Raw genomic sequence first — 21,827 nt, forward strand, 5'->3', positions numbered from 1 at the left:
CCTAAGTGCACAATGACTGCTTGGTCGGCCAAACTAGTCATGCACACTCTTCCCGTTCTCATAGCAGGCTGCATTACACCCCCTGTGCCTGCCTCACTACCCATGAGCAATGCTGGCTGCCACTGGTTGCATCTCCTCTATGAAACTTTAACACTTCTGTTACACACCATACATTTTCACAAAGTATTCCTCAGAAAAGCATACTGTACCATTAGGATCCTGGAACAAAATAACCCAAAGGCAAATCTGTGCCGGCATGTGAATAAATAGATTCCAAGTTGTAATCCATAATTGCTGTTGAAGAGGAGGCACAGGTAGAAGTACTTTGGTCTGAATGGCACATGGCACTGGAGAGAGACACAGCAGCCAAAATGATGAGCTTATGTCTTCATAAAGTGGACCTCTTCCGCAGAGTGCCATGATGAGATGGAGGGACAGGAAAATCTCACAGAAAAAGGTTGAGCAGAATCATGATATGAAATGATCTTGTGATTTTTGCATTTCACGATTTTCCAACACTGCTTTCAACACAGGCACATTCTCCAGCTCGGCGTCATGGGAATTCAGACGTGGTATTAGTTTAAGTGGTTAACATAGTACCCACATCCTGAAGATGCAGACTAGTGTCGTTCAGGATGTGGCCAAACCTTTAGCAGCACTGGATGCATCTAACATGCTAAAGCACCTTATGGACACCGCTGCATCTCTGTGAGCACTCAGATTCTAGAGCATTCTTACTTTTGGGTTTGTACTATTTTATCCTCTTAGATGAGTTATCAGCCTGTCACAAATGTCTTTGGTTGCTCTCATAGCTCGTAGAAAGAAAGTATAGGGTGAATATATTTTTGCATGAGCCTAGATATATATGTTATTAGGCAGCTCCCTTGTTGTGTGTCATTTTGCAAGACAGGGAGGGCCCTGCAGAATCAGAACATACAGAATTTACATGTATTTTTTACAAGAAAGGCTTGACCAGGGTAAAACTCCTAAAAAGAAGTTGGGGAGTCTAACTAATTTAGACAGTATGCAAGTGACATCATAGAGTGAAAAGCTTGCTTTCAAATCGTAGTTTCTCTTAAATGCTTGTGAAGTGATAACACGCTGTGTATCTTTGTTTCCTCTCCACTGCTTTGGCACCTAGGTGTGAGGATACAGATCGCATCCAGGCAGGATTGTACCCGCATAAAAGCGGAGCTGATGGTCTTTAATTCAGCCTTTGAATTGGTCCAAGCTGGGGGGAAGGGGGGGAATGCCACTCCGCCGCCTGCACTTTGTTGCTCAGTGGAAAGCTATCAACAGTGCAGGTGCTGTTGAATGTTTCCCGGAGTTGGAAAATTACACCGGGACAAGTTCTGCTTACTTCATTGAGCCCTGGTTCTTAGCTGGGGGTGGGGGGAGGGGGGGTGAGGGGGGGGGTGTCGGCATCCACCCTGTGAAAATAGCGGGTGTGGATGATGGACCCTATTGTTGGGCCACTTACCTTTACGTTGAGGCTGTCATGCTATTCTGAAATAGTGGCCTCACTCTAACAGTGGTGATAACCCAGGATATTTAGAGGCTCATTTGGGTGAGCGGCCCAGAAGGCCCTATGTCAGCAGAGGCTATGGCCTGTTCTCCTCTGGTAGAAACCCACCTGCCAAAGATAGATATCCATGTCTGCCAGCTGGGGAACTCTAAAGACTTGGGTGCAGTCACCAGAGTGGCAGGTGCACTGAAGGCGAGACCTTTGCACAATGGATGCCATGTTTGAATCACTTGTTCTGCAAAGATTTAGCTTTTTAAAAACAAAGAAGCAATACCTCTGATTCACAGAAAGATTTCTTCCTGCATGTTGGCATCATTAATTGATTTTCCTGCCTGGGAACTCCATCCTTCACACCGTCGTCCTGGACAGGTGCACATAGCGAAGAATGTCCTGCCCTAAACATGGTGGTGGCCCTCACTGTAACCTGACAGGCTTGCAGCAGATGGACCAGACCAGAGGATTTCGAAGTTAGAGCCAGCTGAGGGTTTAGTATCAGAAAAGCTCTGATTCCCTACCTCCAGTGGGGCAGATGAATCTCGAGTGTGGGCATCCACCACACTATAACTAACAACCTAAATGTTCTCCCATAGACATTTTTTTCATGGATAGGTTTTAAACTTTTGCTCACAGAATTTGGAAGTGGTATTAACTGTTGCTTCATAAAACTCAAACCCAAAACATCAGAGATGAATATCTTAGCAATCGGGAGCTCAATCCTACATTTAACTCCATTATTGGCATTTCATCAGCAGATGTTACAGATTCCGGGATCTTTGACCACAAGAGTATACAACAACCAGGAAGATATATACTTGGAGGTCGATTCTGATGTCATTCGGAAGTGCTCCGAATCAGGTTCAGGTGTGTTGAATCCGATCCGGAACCCTTGCTGCCGACCGAATCATACGCAGTTTCCAACAAATGATTATGATGACCGGAAACCTGCAGGGCTGTCCGAATTGGTTCTGAAAGGCATTTGGACAGGTTGCATCTTTCGGAGCTGAATCGTACAGCTCTATGGACTCAGTTTCCAGGCGAGCGAGTACGATGACCGATTCGGACAGCAGTTCCGATTTCTCCTGAACGAATCTGATGCCGACTCTGTCTTTAGGACCCATAGCAGGCCCCCCTTCACCCAGGGCCTTCTAAATCAGGCCCATGGGAGTACCCTAGGGACCCCTCTTTCCAACCATGCATAGTGTGGCAGGCACCATGGGGTGCTCGCCACAGGTTGTAAGGCTTTCCCCAGCCACCCCTTTCTTCAATGGGGAGCCTGTGTTCTCGTTCCGAAGGTACAGAGGCTCCCATTGAAGTCAATGAGAATCCGGCTGAATCTTACCCAGAAGCATCCAGATACACACAAATCGCTCAGTCGGACTCCCCTGATCTGAGTCGTCCGGAAAGCATTCCGGGACAGATTCGGTAGGAATACTTTCTGAATGACATCAGAATATAGCCACGTCTGTGCAGGTACCAGCATTGGGGTCGTGGGGCCGCTTGGGGGTGGGGGGGATTTTGAGGGACAATGCATAGGGAAAATGATTTATTTATTTAATTTTTCCTCTGCATTGTCCCTCGAAATCCTCCCGCACGCAACCCCACCACCCCACTGATGTTACCTGCATGGAACCCGGCTGTCAGAATTGAAACCTTAGTGAGTTGTTGTGATCCAGTTGGCTTTAAATGTATGTGCCATCTAATTCTGTCCCTCATCTTGGAAGAACCTCCCACTGGAAGGTGTGTGACTGCATTAGCTGGTGGAAAGGCTGAACACCACAGTGACCCTTGACCTGCTGGTAGGTCGCTCCCTCACCATACAGCTCCGCCTGTGTGCCCTGACGCCGCCGCTCCTGAAAGTCGAGGCCCTCCTCCACCCGCAGGCTAACACCTGCGCCTCATCCCTGGTGGCTAGTGGTAGGCCCTAGGTTTGTATCTTGTGCCCGTTATTGCCTCTGTCCCCCTCACTGCCATTGTCTTTGCCACCATTTTTTCTTTCTGTATCTTGTGCCCGTTATTGCCTTTGTCCCCCTCGCTGCCATTGTCTTTGCCACTGTTCCTTTCTGTATCCTGTGGCCATTATTGCCTCTGTCCCCCTCCCTTACATTGTCTTTGCCACTGTCCCGCTGTTGCGTCCCCGCCCCACTCTTTGGCATTTGCTGCCCTTGCCTCCCGCCTCCCAGCTACTCCTCCCTCCTACACCCCCATATATGGCGGCCGCTGTGCTGCCGTGTGCAGCGGGCTCGTTGCTGGCGTGCCTAATGAAAGCCCGTCTGCGCCCGTCCGTGCCTGGACCATGCCCAGTGCCAGACCCCCTGGCCCCTGCGAACACCACAACATCCGACTCCGCTACGATGCCAGCACCCTCCACGTACTCAACCCCGGACGAAAACACACCTGCCACCAGGCCACCCCGAAGCGCACCAAGCACCCTTTACCTGCCGGATCTGCAGCTTCACCAGCATCCGGCCCACCAAGCCGCCAACAAAAGAACCCAACTACCTCAGATGCGTCCTCCTCAACACCCACCCTGATCCCAGACATGCTGTTGAACTCTGGGACTTCATCGACTCAACCTCCTCAGATGTCGCCATTCTGACGGAGACCTGGCTGGACCCCGCCTCAGCCCCCAACATCGCCATAGCCATCCCAGAAGGCTACAAGATCACCCGCAGGGACCGCCCCAATGTCGTAGGAGGAGGTATCGCCATCACCACAAGAACACCATCTGAGTCTCGACCAACACCGACGACACCCTCAGCACCGCCGAACACATGCACTTCCAGATCCACACTGACCCCAAAACCACCCTCAGAGGAACCCTTGTCTACAGACCCGACCATAGTCCAGCGACCCCAACGCCGACTTCATCAGCACACACGCCCTCGCCTCCACGGACTACATCTTCCTCAGGGACCTGAACTTCCACCTCGAGAACAACAACAACACCAACTCCACCACCCTGATCGCCAACCTCGGACTCAAACAGCTCGTGACAACACCAACCCACGCCACCGGCAACACGCTCGACCTCACCTTCAGTGCAAGCCCCCACGTCTCCTACAACCACACCACCGAACCCCACTGGACCGACCACCACTGCATCTACTTCACCTTTAAGAAGCCCACCACGCGCCACCGCACCCAACAGGTGCCTCCAAGGCCGCTGGAGCAAGGTCACAGAAGACAAGCTAACCAACACCCTCGCACAGAGCCCACCCGCCGAACCCACCAACCCCAACACCGCCACCCGCAACCTCAGACAGTGGATCGACGACTGCGCCAACACCCTCGCCCCACTCAAGGCACCCTCCAACATCCAAACCAGCAAGAAAGCCACCTGGTTTACCGAAGACCTCCAGGCCTCCAAGCGGACATGCCGAAAACTGGAAAAGAACTGGCTCCGTGAACGAACACCGGACAGCCACGCAGCACCCAAGAGCGCCACCCGCAGACACCATCAACTCATCAGAGCCGCCAAGAGGGCCTCATTCAAAGATCGCCTGGATAACAACACACACAACGGCAAAGAGCTCTTCAACATCGTGAAAGAACTCTCCAACCCCAACGACATCCCGCCTTCGCAAGACCTGTGCGATTCGCTTCTTCCACCGCAAGATCGCAGACATCCACAACAGCTTCAATGCCAAGACCGCCCTGACAACCACCGCCCCATGACAACCACCTGCACCAACCGCCTGCTCTGCTGGACCAGCATCAACAATGAGGATACCAGCGAGATCATGAACACCATCCACTCAGGTCACCGCTGGACCCATGCCCTCACCACATCTTCAACAAAGCCAGCACAACCATCGCACCCCATCTCCGGAAAGTAATCAACATCTCCTTCGAGACAGCAACCTTCCCGGAAAGCTGGAAGCACGCTGAGATCAATGCCTTACTCAAGAAACCCAAGGCGGACCCCAAGGACCTCAAGAACTTCCGACCCATCTCCCTTCTTTCATTCCCAGCGAAGGTCACCGAGAAAATCGTCAACAAACAACTGACCCGCTTCCTCGACCCGTCCCAGTCTGGGTTCCACAGCAACCACAGCACCGAAACCTCCCTCATCGCCGCCACTGATGACATCAGGACCCTGCTTGACAACGGAGAAACAGCAGGCCTCATCCTCTTGGACCTGTCAGCCGCCTTCGACACAGACTGCCACCGCACACTACGAACACGCCTTCAAGACGCCGGGATCCAAGAGAAGGCCCTGGACTGGACCACATCCTTCCTCTCCGGCAGAACTCAGAGCATCCGCATCCCCCCTTCCGTTTCACTGCCACCGAAATCAACTGCGGCGTACCCCAGGGCTCTTCCCTCAGCCCGACGCTGTTCAACATCCACATGACACCCCTCGCCGACGTCGCCTGACAGCACAACCTCAACATCATCTCCTACGCGGACGACACCCAGCTGATCATCTCCCTCACACCGCCAAGACCAACCTCCACAAAGGAATGAAGGCCATCACCGAATGGATGAGGAACAGCCTACTGAAGCTGAACTCAGACAAGACGGAGGTCCTCATCCTCTGCTCCATCCCCTTAGCCTGGGACGACTCCTGGTGGCCGACAACTCTAGGAACAGCCCCGACACCCACCGACCACACACGCAACCTAGGGGCCATCCTCAACTCCACCCTCCATGACTAAGCAGGTCAACGCTGTCTCCTCATCCTGCTTCAACACCCTCAGAATGCTCCGCAGGATTTTCAAGTGGATCCCCACTGAGACAAGAAGTTCTGCCACCCAGGCCCTCGTCACCAGAAGGCTGGACTACGGAAACGCCCTCTACACAGGAACGTTGGCCAAGCTCCTGAATCGACTGCAACGCATCCAGAACTCGTCAGCGCGTCTGGCCCTCGGCATCCCCGCAGCAGCCATGTCAAACCCCACCTGAGAGACCTGCACTGGCTCCCCGTCAACAAGAGGATAACCTTCAAACTCCTCATCCACGCACACAAAGCTCTCCACAAGACAGGCCCAGCATACCTCAACAGATGACTCAACTAGTGCACCCCCACCTGCCAGCTCCGCTCCACCAGCCTCACCCTCGCCACAGTCCCCCGCATCCGAAGAACGACCACCGGTGGCAGATCCTTCTCCCATCTAGCCGCCAAGACCTGGAACACCCTCCCCACCAACCTACGACAGACCCAAGACCTACTGGCCTACAGAAGACTCCTCAAGACCTGACTCTTCGACCACTAGCAGCAGCACCCCAGCGCCTTGAGACCTTCACGGGTGTGTAGTGCGCTTTATAAGTGTTGTGATTGATTGATTGAGTGTTGTTTTGCAGTCTCATGAAATATCCCTTCAAAATGCACCTTGGGCACAGTTCTCCGTGAAGCTCGCAAGGAGCATCACACAAGAAGAGAAGCAAAATTTTATGAACAATGAGGCGGGTTCATTCCAAGAAGCTAGAATTATGGACTTTTTATTTTACCATCTGGCTGGTATCCAGCCTTAGATAGAATTCAGTTTGGTCATGAGGCTACCTTCCTTCCCAGGACATCTGCTAGTAAGAGGCAAATTAGAGCACATATAGATTACATGATTGTTATGAGGTATTTGTAGTCTTGTATCATGTGTCTAAGAACAGGGGTGAAGAGTAAAGATGTACATTGAAAGGTAAGCCCAAACAATTCTGCAGGTGGGTAGATTCATATGTATTAGATGCTTTTAACATATTGTGTGGAAGATGAAATAAACCATTGATGAGATAGAGGACTTTGAGACAAGCACATCCAATCAGTACACATTACCAACAGGGGCATAGCGGAGGCCCCTGCAGCCCCCACAGTGTGAGGGAGCCCCTAGGGTTCCTTGTTTTAGAGGGGTCTCCTCCCAAGCACATGCCCTTGCTTGCAGAATGTGTGCAATGGCATGGAGTAAGAAATAGGAAAACATGCACGAAAGTCACTCTGCTTTCCCAAGAAGGCCATCTGCAGCATTGAGGGGGCCCAACCCATCAGTGGGTCCCTAATGAGGCCAAGATCAATGAATATATCTGTACGATCTGGGAGACGACGGGCCTCTCATCACATTTTGCAGGGGGCAATGCCATTTTGTGTTAAGCCACTGATTACTAAATGTGCAAACCAGAAAGACGCGCTTGTACAAAATACACAATGGCACAGTGTTAAAACCGAACACAGGAATAAATGCATCGGACACCGAGCTGCACGTTTGGCACACACTGCTCACAGACAATCACAACACTCCCCGCCACTGAAAAAACACATGCACGCGTCTTTCTCTCTGACTCGTGTTTTGCTCTGTTTGGCACCGATTAAACTAAAATGCCCGATTTACTGTGAAATTAATTAGGCTGAGATAATGTGAACCTCAGTGTGCCAACGAGGAACTCGTGATCTAATAGCATCCTGTTAAATAGAATTAGCTTTTCTGCCAATTGCTGTGCTCTGGAATAGAACAACCGCAGTCTAATGGCTGTGTGCTGTGGACACAGAAACTAGGACATCTGTGTAAGAGAGTTTTAGACCGTTCTAAAAAATTCTAATGGAATGGGATTTTTATTTAATAACTTTGCCATTACAGCAGCTTCATTCCTTGTCACTCGCAGAGATTCAAAGAGCATTAGTAGGAACCTCTTAGATATTCATTATTTATTCAATTGTATGTATTTTTTTGCATTTTCTAATGATGCATCAGGTGCGCAGTTGCCTGCAGCGTTGTTGTAAAGAAACATTTTTTATGTGAAATGTTTATATGATTTACATTAGCTTTTCTAATGTACAGGGGCTACTTTGGGTAGTAGGGTGCCGGTACTGCGAATGCACCTCTCTATATGTGTACAAATGTTACTAGAATTGTTCTCACTAATAATTTGACCTGGGTATAAATGTTGGTATGAGGGCTGTAATTTCCCCATTTGGGGCCACTACTACCGCACTTTTATTGCTAAACTGATAGAAGGGGGATATATATATATATATATATTACCTACTGGCAGTCACCAGTAGGTATATATAGTTGGGACCTAGTTACCATAGGAAATTCCGAACATTCTATTGGGAATAACTTTGGCGCCGATTGAGGGATCTGCCTGTAATTTTCCTTAAATTTGCCTCTCTGCGCTCCGCTCCTTCCCTGAAAGTTTCGGGGGGATTCGTCAAGCGGGGGCCAAGAAAAAAGGGGGGTCCCAAAACGTGTTTTCCCCATGTTAATTTCCATAGGGACATTCTGACAAGGCTACAGCTCAAACGGCTGAACGGAATTACACCAAATTTGGCAAAATGGTAGGGACTGGTATGCAGCAGTGCCTTTTGTATGTTTGGTGTAAATCCCTCCAGCAGTTTTTGAGAAAATTGAATGTGAAATTGAGTCCAATGCAATTTCCCATAGGACCTTTAGACACGGCTACAGCCCGAACGGCTGAATGGAATTATACCAAACTTGGCAAAATGGTAGAGCCTGGTATGCAGAAGTGACTTTTGTATATTTGGTGAAAATCCCTCCAGTAGTTGTTGAGAAAATTCAATTTTCCCAAATTATATATCTATGGGCGGGACACCGTGAGTGCACGTAAGCTTACTGTACTCTGTACCTTCCCGAGTACGAGCTGCATGCTGATTGGCTGCTACTGTCTGTGAACATTCCGAAACAGAAGTTGTTGGCAGCCATCTTGTGCCTCGGTAGACTGAGGCACAGAAAAGCAGAAAAATAAAAACATGTAGAACTCAAAAAGAGGGCAGGGTAGAAGCACCCTGACCCCCTAGGCCTGCTCAGGGGTCCCACAAGGCCCTCCCAATTTTTTTTTTCCGAAAAATCGCGAGGGTACGCGCACCATGCGCGTACCGTCCACGCACGTGCGCGTTTTGTGGGGCCTGGGGGGGCCTTGTGGGACCCCCTGAGCAGGCCTGGGGGTCAGGGTGCTTCTACCCTGCCCCCTTTGCGGGTTTTGCACCTTTGTTTCACTGCTTTCTTGTACCTTGGTTCTACCGAGGCACAAGATGGCTGCCAACACTTTCTGGTTTGGAGTGTTGACAGACAGTGGAAGCCAATCAGCATGCCTTTCGCAGGAAAGCAGCATGCTCATTGGCTGTCAACACTTCTAACCAGGAAGTGTTGGCATTCATCTTGTGCTAGGTAGACCGAGACACAAAAGAAGCAGAGCTCACAGCCCACACAGCTCTCACAGCCCACACAGCTCTCACAGCCCACACAGCTCTCACAGCCCAGACAGCTCTCACAGCCCTCACAGCCCACACAGCCCTCACAGCCCACACAGCTGTCACAGCCCACACAGCTGTCACAGCTCACGCAGCTCACACAGCCCACACAGCTCTCACAGCCCACACAGCTCTTACAGCCCACACAGCTCTCACAACCCACACTCTCACAGCCCCCACAGCCCACACAGCTCTCACAGCCCACACAGCTCTCACAGCCCACACAGATCTCACAGCTCACACAGCTCTCACAGCCCACACAGCTCTCACAGCCCACACAGTCCTCACAGCTCACACAGCCCTCACAGCCCACATCCCACACAGCTCTCACAGCCCACACAGCTCTCACAGCCCACATGGCTCTAACAGCCCACACAGCTCACACAGCCCTCACAGCCCACACAGCTCACATCCCACACAGCTCTCACAGCCCACACAGCCCTCACAGCTCACATCCCACACAGCCCTTACAGCCCACATAGCTCTCACAGCCCACACAGCACTCACAGCCCACACATCTCTCACAGCCCTCACAGCCCACACAGCTCTCATAGCCCACACTCTCACAGCCCACACAGCTCTCACAGCCCACACAGCCCACACAGCTCTCACAGCCCACACAGCTCTCACAGCCCACACAGCTCTCACAGCTCTCACAGCCCACACAGCCCACACTCTCACAGCCCACACAGCTCTCACAGCCCACACAGCTCTCACAGCCCAGACAGCTCTGGCAAAGATAATACAAGCAGCGAACAAGCACTGGCAAAGACAATAATGGCAGCAAACAGACACTGGCCAAGACAATAACGGCAGCAAAGTAACACTGTCAAAGACAATAACAGCAGCAAAGAAACACAGGCAAAGGCAATACCAGCAGTGAATAAACACTGACAAAGATAATACAATCAGGGGGGCAGGGGCACGAAAAACGGCACAATCAGGGGACAGAAGGCTCGACAAACGGCACAATCAGGGGGCAGAAGGCAAGAAAAAACGGCACAATTAGTGGGCAGAAGGCAACAAATACGGCACAATCAGGGAGCAGAACACAAGAAATATGGCACAATCAGGGTGCAGAAGGCAAGAAATATGGCACAATCAGGGTGCAGAAGGCAAGAAATACGGCACAATCAGGGTGGCAGAAGCCTAGAAATATGGCACAATCAGGGGGGCAGAAGCAAAAATACAGCACAATCAGGGGGGCAGAAGGCAAGAAATACGGCACAATCAGAGAGCATCTTGCTCCAGTCCAAAAATCGGATCCCTAGGGCTGCTCAGGTGGTCCCAAATGGATATTAACATATTTAATTGTTATCTGCTAATAGAATTAGCATTTAAAAAACCTTGCAAATTCACTGAAAAAACCATAGGTTTCAGGCCTTATATAGTTAGGAATTAGCATTTAAAAAACCTTTGAAATTCACTGAAAAAACCATAGGTTTCAGGCCTTATATAGTTAGGTATTAGCATTTAAAAAACCTTGCAAATTCACTGAAAAAACCATAGGTTTCAGGCCTTATTTAGGGAGTCATTAGAATTGCGGTTTTTCCGCATCCTCTGGGCCGGCGGACCCACCAAAGACCCACCGCCACATTAGGATGGCTGGTGGGTCCTGGTTTCCGTCCGCAGCTGGCTTACAACCGCGGTGGAAAAGCTCTAATATGGTGACGGTGTCTGTCAGACACCGTCTCCCATATTAGGATGGCCTGTTTCAGATGCTTTTCCGCGGCGGGTTTTCCGCCGTGGAAAAGCATGTGTAACTTCACTGCGGGGGCCCGTTGCGGGCCCCCTAGGTGAAGGGGGGTGGGGGGTGCACATGGGGGGTACCTGTGGTACCCCCCTGCATTTGTATGCGGAAAGCGGCAGGAACCGCGCAGTGCCTGCCTCTTTCTGCAAACAAATGCAACACCTGCATTTTTAACATTGCCACGGGTGCAGCTTGAAGCCGCACCCGCCGCAATGTTAAAAATAGAGGATGTGACCACCAGGGTGGCGGTCACATCCTAATTGCACAGGAGGGAACTCCGCATGCCATGCGGAGGTTCCCTCCTGCTCTGGGGTCGCGGACGGACTTGCGTCCGTCCGCGATCCTAATGAAGCCCATAGTTAGGAATTAGCATTTAAAAAACCTTTGTGGAGAAGTGTGGCTCACTGGTTAGAGCAGGCAGACCCTGAAGCAGAGGTCAGACCCGGGACCAGGGTTCAATTCCCGACGCGGCAGGGTCTTTAGCTCAAATGTCCATGGACTCAATAATTCTCGCTTCGGTGCCTGACCTAATCATGGGTTCACACTCTGCAACTCTGGGCATTAAGCTTGCTTAATCTCCACAACGGCCCCCCCGCGGCGGGATGCCTGGCTTTCACCTGGGGGATGCCCTGTAGGGGCTATCTCACAGGGAAAAGCGAGGACGGGCTCCCAAGGCAAGCGCGGAGATACCCCTTCGGGGGTCGATTCCGGCGCTATATAAGAAACATAATAGTAATAATTCACTGAAAAAAACATAGGTTTCAGTCCTTATACAGTTAGGAGTTAGCATTTAAAAAACCTTGCAAATTCACTGAAAAAACCATAGGTTTCAGGCCTTATATAGTTAGGAAATAGCATATAAAAAACCATTGAAATTGCTCCTATATAGTTAGTTGTACTAACTATATTTCGCGCACCCGCAATCCACTGCTGATGATGTCACATATTACATCATTCATGACATGGTCAGTGACATCACTGATGACATCTCAAATGACATTTCATTTTTCCAATCGCCGACGCGTTTCGAGGTCAACGCCTCTTCTTCATGGGCTACTGCACAGATAAAATGACGGCTCACAGTGTTATCTTTATAGTAATTTTGGTTGATGATAACACCACCCATAGTGGGTGTGGCACACAAGGAATGCTGGTCCCTGTAGTTCCAATGTTGAGCATTAGTAAAATACCTTAAGTAGGCTCATAATTTCATAGTGGGCGTGGCACACAAGGAATGCTGGTCCCTGTAGTTCCAATGTTGAGCATTAGTAAAATACCTTAAGAAGGTTCATAATTTCTGTGTCGTTTGAGAGCATTGTTCATCCTATAGTAGGTAGGAGCAAAGAACTGCAAGCTGGATTAGATCTGGGGCTGAACGCTTCTGGAACAAACGTTGTTTACATTCCAAGCCTTTCCATTCGGAAATGGTGCTCCTCTCCCACGGCCAGGGCGGCCGTGCTATCAATCTTTCACCAAATGCCCTGGAGCCAACGTTCGTTCCAGAAGCGTGCAGCCCCAGAGCTAATACAGCTTGCAGTTCTTTGCTCCTACCTACTACAGGATGAACAATGCTCTCAAACGACACAGAAATTATGAACCTACTTAAGGTATTTTACTAATGCTCAACATTGGAACTACAAGGACCAGCATTCCTTGTGTGCCACGCCCACTATGGGTGGTGTTATCATCAACCAAAATTACTATAAAGATAACACAGGTGAGCCGTCATTTTATCTGTGCAGTAGCCCATGAAGAAGAGGTGTTGACCTCGAAACGCGTCGGCGATTGGAAAAATAATGAAATGGATCCAAATAACTGCCTCGAGGTGCAGACCGGGTGGTAGGGACTGCTGCGTGTGCCTTCTCCGAAGCTCCAGGGCATTTGGTGAAAGATAGATAGATATATATATATATATATATTATCCCCTCCTCCCAGTTGAGGCCTTTTGAAAGAGAGAAGGAGCTTAATTCTCTTTGGCAGTCGTCAGCCCTTATCTTTGGAATTACATTTACGAGAATTCAGAAACTGTGGACAACAGTTAAAGTAAATGGCATATGTAAGCACACGATTGACGCATTGGTGTTGCTCCTAATGCAGACTGCATGCTTGTATTGAAGGAGAAATGCACTCAGGAAATTCTGTGATCACCAGTAAGGCAAACGATAAGGGAAACAAATGGGTTGAAAATAAATATTCGTCCCTCTTACAGTGATATATTTTGGTTGGTTATGGCATAAGGTTATTAAAATCAAATGGAAACACGCTTGCTTCACTGGTGGCTTCATTTATTGGCAGTGCAGCAATTTCCAGAAAATAACTCTGCTCCCAATTGCAAAGTCCGCTGATGAGCGTTCCACAAGCACGACCCTTTACTGCAGATGTCATGCAGTGCACACAATCTGTGTTGCCCTGTGGGAGGTGTGAAGGGGTCAGCCTGTATTTTATAAGTAACTAGCCATTGACTATGCAGAAGCCTATTTGTGGAGAGTAAAGGTACAGCTTGTTTATGTACACAATGGAAGAGGCCTTTCTCTCCATTTATTTCCAAATACTGCAACCATGCCTGGAGAGGAGAGAAATGTGTATTCACTCTCCATTTATAATGATAGAAGAGGAGGGGACGCGGGTGGAGGTGAAATCACTCAGTCATTAATGGCTTGAGAATGCCCTCTGGGGTCATGCTTGACATTATTAATAGCAGCAAAAATAATAATTTCCTTGTTGCCTGTTTACAGTGGCGAACGTTTCCTGGTCATTAATCCCAGACTACAGTAACCAAACCAAACGCTCCCAAGGTGCATCGCTGTTTTTTTTTTTAATGACACTGCGATTGCATGCAATTAAAATACTTGGATGTCACGGTGTCACAAAGAAAGCCTTGCTATTATGGGAAAAACTGGTCCACTCCAGCAACATTTGCCATCAGCGCGTGATTTGTCCAGCCGCTGCGCCACCCACCCGCGCACACTAATAGCCGTGCAGATCCCCTGTAATATTATGTGAAATGCATGGTATGTTCAATTTCATTGCATTAACACCTCTGACCTTTGGTGGAGCAGTGGCGGTGGGAACATTGCACTTCCACAGATGATTGAAGGGATCTTCACATTTTAATTACTGCATCTTCAGAAGGTTTTTTTCTTGTCGCACCAGTTAATTTATGTCAGCACCACTTTGATAAACAGGCCTTGCAGGGACTTTGATGCAATATTAATGTGGCAGTGCACAAAAATTTGTATTTTCTAGTTTCCATATGTGTTTGTCGGCCTGATAAACCATTTGCTTTTCTGAATTATCTCCCGCTCATTTCGACGAGGTTTGTTTTATTTTCTTAAATGACGGAGGTATGTCGTTTCCTGGCTGCATACTTTGACTCCAGACTTATTTTCTTCAGTTCAGGCTTCTGAAAGCCTGATTAGCATCAGCCCTGCCAGCTTTTTTCCACTTCGCCCACGGAGGCGTCCTGCTGCTCAGCGTTCCAACATGTATTTTAGCATGTGGGCCTCCGACTTCATTAATTAACATCATTCGCTAATTGAGTGACTTATTGTTGTGTTTGCCAAAGTAACCTCATCTCCTCTTTCTTTGCACCATGTCAACCGCCGGTTGAAATTTCAGATACTCAGACAGGCGGCGCAAAATGGAGCATGAATACAAATTGCAGAAAACAAACCTGCGTTCATTTTTTTCCACTTCCAAGTGTAGCCTGACTCTGCGATGGGTAAAACTGAAACAAAAGAAGGATTTTTTGGCACGCCTGAAGCTCTGTAACAGAAAAACCATAAACAAATTTTTAAAAATCTGCACAACCCAAAATTTCTAATGTTGTAGACAAACATATTTTAATAATTTAGAACAAGTTTTACAGTGAATGGTGGTATATTGATTCGACTGCGCTTTACAAAGCTTTCACAGTCTTCATTAAACTATCGGAAAATGGCCGCCCGTACTGCAGCTCCATTAAGATCACTTAGCCTTGTGGACAAATACGGTAATGTGTATGCTCTCTGCTTCTGTTGATTTCCTCTCGTGTATTACAATTATTTCAAATTGTGTTACTGAGGAAATGCAGGTAAATAAATCAATGGTACCAGGTCCACTTAACGAGCCAGGCGCCCCCCACGCAGTCTGCCTTCACCGATGCACAGCCAGTCTTCCTCTGACTACTACAGACACGTTCTCAATGTTTTTGTCAACTTTCGAGGTCCATGGGATAGTTTTTTCTCAAATTAACTAATGCGCATGCGCCCATCAACTTTTTCTCAACTAGCGCCACCTTGTGCTTCTTTCTCGAAACCACACCAGCCGTAGCTGCATGCATTTATTGTCTTTTTCAACCCAAATGCATCCCTCTTGTCTTATTTCTACAGAGTGTCATTGTAACATTTATGGCTCAGCCCATGACCGCTGTAAGGACACAGGATGGTGTGAGTGTAAGGAGGGAGCGACAGGGCCTAAATGTGATGATTGTCTGAAGGGATATTTCTGGCACAGAGGATGTCAACGTAAGTAACTGCGCGAGCTGCGCTTCTCCCGCAGCTTGGCTGCCTTTGCTTCTGTTTGCCAGCATGCGCCGCTCTTGTACCCGAGGCAGAACAAAGAGCGGAGAGTCTTCCAAGCTTCGTTTGAAATCAAATTTTAATGCCTGAACCGACGCTGAGATTTTCTAAATGAGAGCAAGAAATTGACTTTTTGTTGCTCATTTAATTTCAGTCTGCTTTTAGTGCCCTCTTCCCCTCCCCTGCTGGAGCCCGGGAGTGCTTCTATTAAAAAATGCAGATCTATGTGCTTTGCAAGCTATAAATTAAAGTGCTCTGAGTGAGGCTATCAAGCTGTACGAACAGCACGAAGCGCACTTGTTATTAGCAAGCGACTAAAGGTGATGTCCTGCCCGTGCATGTTAACACAGCCCTTCCTTTGAATGCTGCCCTTTGGTGTTACTTCAAAATCTTTTCTCATTAATTAGGTGACATCAGTGTAATAAATAATGGCCGTGGAGTAATTCATTATCTGTCGATGTAGTAGTCATGGAGCCAGGCAGAAAACCAATGGCTGTTAAATAACTCAATCCTGGCTTAATTTCAGCATATTGCAATTAGAGACATTGAGGTTAATCTTTGATTGAAGATACTGTTTGGTTTTGAATTAAACATTCAGCAGAGTGCACTTGAGGCCTTTTTGCTGTCCCCTCATAATTACTCCAACAGTGCTGCCGCCACACTTTGCCAGGGGTGCAACAAAGGCCGCGTGCAAGCCTTTGTGTGCATACAGCAAGTACACTTGCAGTGATTTCTAAAGCATAGCAACTTTGGGCCTGAGAATGGCATGCGATTCAATGGCCTACCTAGTCCGCTGTTTTCTTACAAATATTAGCACAGAGATCCTTCCCAATTTTCTAGCTTTACTGGTGTATTGTCTGTACTGTTTCTTACCATACCATGTTATTTATTTGCTTCGTTAGGTCTATCCTAAGACAGTGCATGCAATATCGCTTGCAGGAACTTTTGTGTACTTTCTGGGGGCTGAGAACTGGCCCGATGTTTAGCATTGGTTTGCTTTATCATCACTCTCATTTCTTTGCTTCTCTTTGATCAACGTGGGCCAACTTCATTTTCTGTTCATATTTTTGTCCTTACCTTGGAACATGCCCATGTACTGCTTCCTTACTCGGTGGCCTTCCACTACTCATGCTTTTGGAGCTCCTTTTTTCTTTTACTTGCAGCAGTCAATAAGAGTGCATGTGTTTGCAGGCCCTCTCCCCACTGCTCTGCATTGTTGCTGGCCTCCTTCTACATTGTTGCTTGTACCTGCCCCTCCCATGTCACCGCTTGCCCATCATTGTTGCTTGCCCCTTTCCTGCTGTCCCCTCCCACGTTGCTTGACTCGTTGTTAATTGTCCCCTCCATCCCATCCCATATTGTTGCATGCACTATCCCTCCCACCCCTGCCACATTGTTGCTTGCCGTGTCATTTTTTGCACTCTCTCCTGCCCCTCCCACATTATTGTTTGCCCTGTACCCCTTGCTCCTCCTGCTTTGTTTCTTTCCCCATCTCTCCCTCCCTCCAGCTTGTTGTTTGCCACATAGTTGCGTTCTCCTCCTCCCAGTCCTCTCCTGAATTGTCTCCCCATTTCTCCCTCTTTGTTGCTTGCCCTGTCCTTGTCACACCCTCCCATGTTGTAGCTTGTGTGTCCCCCTCCTGTGTTGTTGCTTGCCCATTCCTGCTGCACCAGAAAAAAAGCGCTAAGATGCAGCTATCTATGTCATATCGCTTTTTTTCAGCTTTCAGCCATGCTGCACAGTAAACTTGATGCTGTACAACATCGCTAAAAGACATTGACAAAGCCAATAGCCTCACATAGGAAAGACTCGTAAAATTAGCCAATGCTTGCCTACTGTTTTTCTTAATTTATATACATAAAGAATCTTCGGCTCTTCTCAGAGGAGTATTTCTCTCTCACCTCATAATATTAGCTATTTAATGTATCGCTCCATCTCCTAAGCGGTACTTGCATTGCATGGGGAATGTTTCACAACTAAAAGTACACTGAATCATCACGCATTAAGATCTTTAACTCACAAATGCATTGTATACGAAAAGCAATATGTGTTTGTTTTGTTTTTGCACTACTCCAGGCTTTTATTAAAAATATTTTACTCAGGACTCAAAGTGCTAGTCTGACTTGGTAGCTGACAGTGCTTATTATATTGTGTCTGTATCAGTTGAGACCAAAATCCATCTCCTCTTTGAACCTGGAAGCCTCATTAACACTCACGTAATATGCATATCCACTATTAATCTTCTTGAATCCGTTGGAACCCGCAAATGTTCTTGTAGGGAATTGTCCGAGGGGTTCAGGAATTTAATGAAGTCCCCACAACGTTTTCAAACAATGAGACTCATATTGTGTACTTGGTATCGCCAACATCCTCCACACCTAGATTATGAATGTTTTTTAAATAGAAAGGAGCCACTGTTTGCTATCGAGAGACATTGGTTCAGCTCAGATTTCCTTACAGACATAGCTGGTCATCACAGACGGAACCACATTCGGAATTTAGCACACTCTTATGGTACAGCAATAGCGCGGAGATACCCCTTCGGGGGTCTAGTCTGGCGCTTTATAAGAATATAAAATAAATAAATAAATAAATAAATAAGGGCAGCCACCCGTGACTCTTAATCAAGTGCAACTGGTAGGGGGAGGAGTCATGAAATTGCTCTTGGTGTTTTAGTTGCTGAACCAAAAAAAAAATAGCCACTCACTCCGAAGGCATTCTTTTCGAGACAAACGCATGTGGGAATTAATGATCTGACAAGATGTATTTTCTTTCTCCTTAATTTGTATTCTCATTAATTTACATTATCAAGAACAACGTATTTGACAGACACTGGCTTGTATTCACTACAAATACTTTCTGGAATTCTCAATCCTTACAATCCCTAAAAGATATGGATTAATTGATGCATCCAGAAATAAAAAAGTTTTGGATCCAAAACTCACTGGAACCACTTGAAATCTAAGGATGACTTTTGATTTTGCTAAAAGTCACGTTATACCAAAAATGACAAGTAACTTACATAGGTGAAGTCCAAAAGTGTTTTTTAAGGTAGTCACGCCAGGCACTGAAGAGAGGCTGTGTTTGAGACATTAGAACCTTTGGAGTTTTGATAAATGAAGCGGTATTGCAAGTGATATCACTTGACATTAACCCCTATGACATCAAAGAAACTGTCATTATAAATACTTGGTCTACAATGCCAGGCCATAATGAGCTTTTTAAGCAATATTTACTGAACACTTAAAGCTGTTCCATGCTATTAATTACAAGCATTGGTAAGGCCAATATGTCTGGCCTTAGCAAGCTGGTTCAACTGTAATTTCTTCTTATTTTTTTATTTTTAGCATGTGCCACAACATAAAAAGAGAGTAAAGAAAACATGTTGCCTCCTAAGTGTGACTGCGATATGCTCAAAATAAAGATAAAATACATTAAACAAAAACCTCATACAGCTGTTTCACTAGTTATAGTTTTAAGAACTAAGCCTTTCAATTGCACTGTGCATACAATAATTCACCACCTAACCTAGGATTGAAATCCCAGGCAGTCACAATGCTGCAATGTCTCTTGAGGACTTTATACTACAACTTCAAAAAGAGATAAAACATAAAGTGTCATCTAACTGACCACTCTAATTGCAGACAAAATAAATAGCTACATTAAAAAAAATTAATATCAAATCAAAAAGGACACTTTAGACTACCATCGTCACTAAGAGAATGGAACTATTTTTAAGCAGATTTTAACTATGTGCACAAGCATTGTGCAGTGGCTCAGAACAACAAGCATTTGCAATGCAATAGCTCGCGAGAGTTTAAGCTATTGCCATTGTGAATGACAATGCCTTTTATTTATGTTTTGATAATTAACACAAATAAAGGGCATTGTCATGTACAGTGCAAATAGCTCAAACTCTTGTAAATGTGAGACCTATGCAAAGAAGCGGCCGCCAGTGTTCTGGTCGCTTAGAAAGTGAAAGCGCGCATGGCGCGCTGAATGTTGGATGAAAGCATGTTGTGCCTGCAGTAGGAGAAACTACTTAAAGAAACTAGTGCTTACAGACTAAAAAGAATCACTGTGTAACAACTGAAGTAAAAGGTCCAGTCCTCATGGAAGGTTACTAATGAAGACAAGGTGGTACTAAGGCGGGACTAACACACCTATAAACGAATCTAAAGCCAGCGTTTACGAAGGAAAATTACACAAGCCAATGACAAATATGGGCAGAGAGTGGGCGGGGCTTGTATTCCATACTCCAGTACAGCATGGCTCGCAGAGCAGTGCATGCGCTTCCCAGCCTCGACCTAAAAACTGGAAGAGGTAAGTACTCTGCGGCAGCTTGGGACCATATGATGAGAAAAACAATATCTCATAAACTATGTACATCAGATAAAGGGTACTGAGATTTTGTATAGTAAAATAACCTCCTACTCCCCACATGAGGCAACAACCCCATGTTGGGTGCCATGTTCCTCTCATGTCAGTCAGTACACAAAGCCTCATAAGTCCGCGTCCTGCTTCATTTAAATACTCCATTTTGAGACAACACCAACCTCGTTCTAGAGCTCACCGATTTCTGTTTATTTGAAGGCATGGAGCGCATAGGTGGACCTATTCTGGAATATGTTATTTTATATTCCAAGAACGTCACTTGAATCAAAACAGATCGAGTCTGGTGATATATCCAGCCTGAACAGACTGGCAACCCTGTTCTCTGAGAAGAACTTGTCAGGAGTCTGAACTGTTGTCATTGCATGTTCGAAGCCTCAAGAAAAGAAGGCCTGAAACATGACTTTTCCAAGTTAATTGGGAGTGTGTGAGAATCTCATGATGTCCTTTCGCGTAATTACGCAAAACTTTGGAGAAATTGCACTTAATTACGAGAAATGCAAATCTGTCATTTCCTGATGTGTAACGTGTCCTTGCGTTAATTCTTGACAGTGAATGCATTTAAGCAACGCTTCTCAAACAACAGCCAATCATTGTTTGTATACGAACGCATTCATTTTTACTGCTAATGGCACATTTTTTGGTAGATTTGTACTACGAATAACACATAACTATGTCAAATTGGCATATTTTCCGGATTTTTGCATAACACGCATTATGCAAAATTCCCAAAACTACGTGAATTATGCTGGCATATTTTAAGCTCATCCAGGCCCAGTTGATATATATAGGTGGCATCGGTCTTCTCTGCGAATGCATAAGGTAGATCTGTGTCTGCGCGCTGTCCCATTGGAGATGCACGGCAGTCGGGCTCTGACATTGTACATATACTGTGTTCTTTCAATGCACTACTGCATACAGGAACCAGGTATAGGAAAATCTGAAAGTGCCCATTCGGTTAAAATTTGTACCTTCTTCCTCATTGGCTTCACTGCATGATTGGTCAGACTACCACGATACTCCTAGCACAGGGAATGGGTGTCAGGAAGGATGACTGTACCCTCTCTCGAGACACCGATTTACAATGCAAGCAACCAATCACTGACATTTGAGGATATTGGTGGATTGAGGATCTAAGGATGGATACTCAGAGGCGCCTTTCATTGTCATGATGAAAAGACTGAACCTGAAGATGGCTTATGGTGCGCCAGTACCCTACATTACCCCAGAGGACTCACACACCCGTTTCCCTCTAATCTTTTTTATTTGTTTATTTCTTTCTTTTTTGCTTCTCTCTTGTAAATTCTATTCCTCCTACTTTTAGATCCCTGTTCTCCTCTTCCCCCGTTTCCCCTCCATTTTCCCTCCCTTTTAGTCAATATTTTCACCGTTTTTATATCA

At 46.9% G+C, this 21,827-nt stretch overlaps 1 protein-coding gene across 3 annotated transcripts in view; it reads left to right on the forward strand.

The window, feature by feature from the left end:
- The window catches only part of NTNG1 (netrin G1), an 800,238-nt gene that overhangs the window by 709,593 nt on the left and 68,818 nt on the right, over positions 1-21,827 (forward strand). The window contains exon 7 of one of the 3 annotated variants that reach the window (XM_086953890.1): positions 15,846-15,980. The exons of the other annotated variants lie outside the window; for them this stretch is intronic. Within the exon in view, the coding sequence (XP_086810016.1) occupies positions 15,846-15,980 (135 nt within the window). The remainder of the gene's footprint in view (positions 1-15,845; positions 15,981-21,827) is intronic. 3 annotated transcript variants of the gene reach the window in all.

Source organism: Lissotriton vulgaris, chromosome 1_1 (assembly GCF_964263255.1).
Source record: "Lissotriton vulgaris chromosome 1_1, aLisVul1.2, whole genome shotgun sequence".
In the NCBI taxonomy this organism is placed as follows: Eukaryota; Metazoa; Chordata; class Amphibia; order Caudata; family Salamandridae; genus Lissotriton; species Lissotriton vulgaris.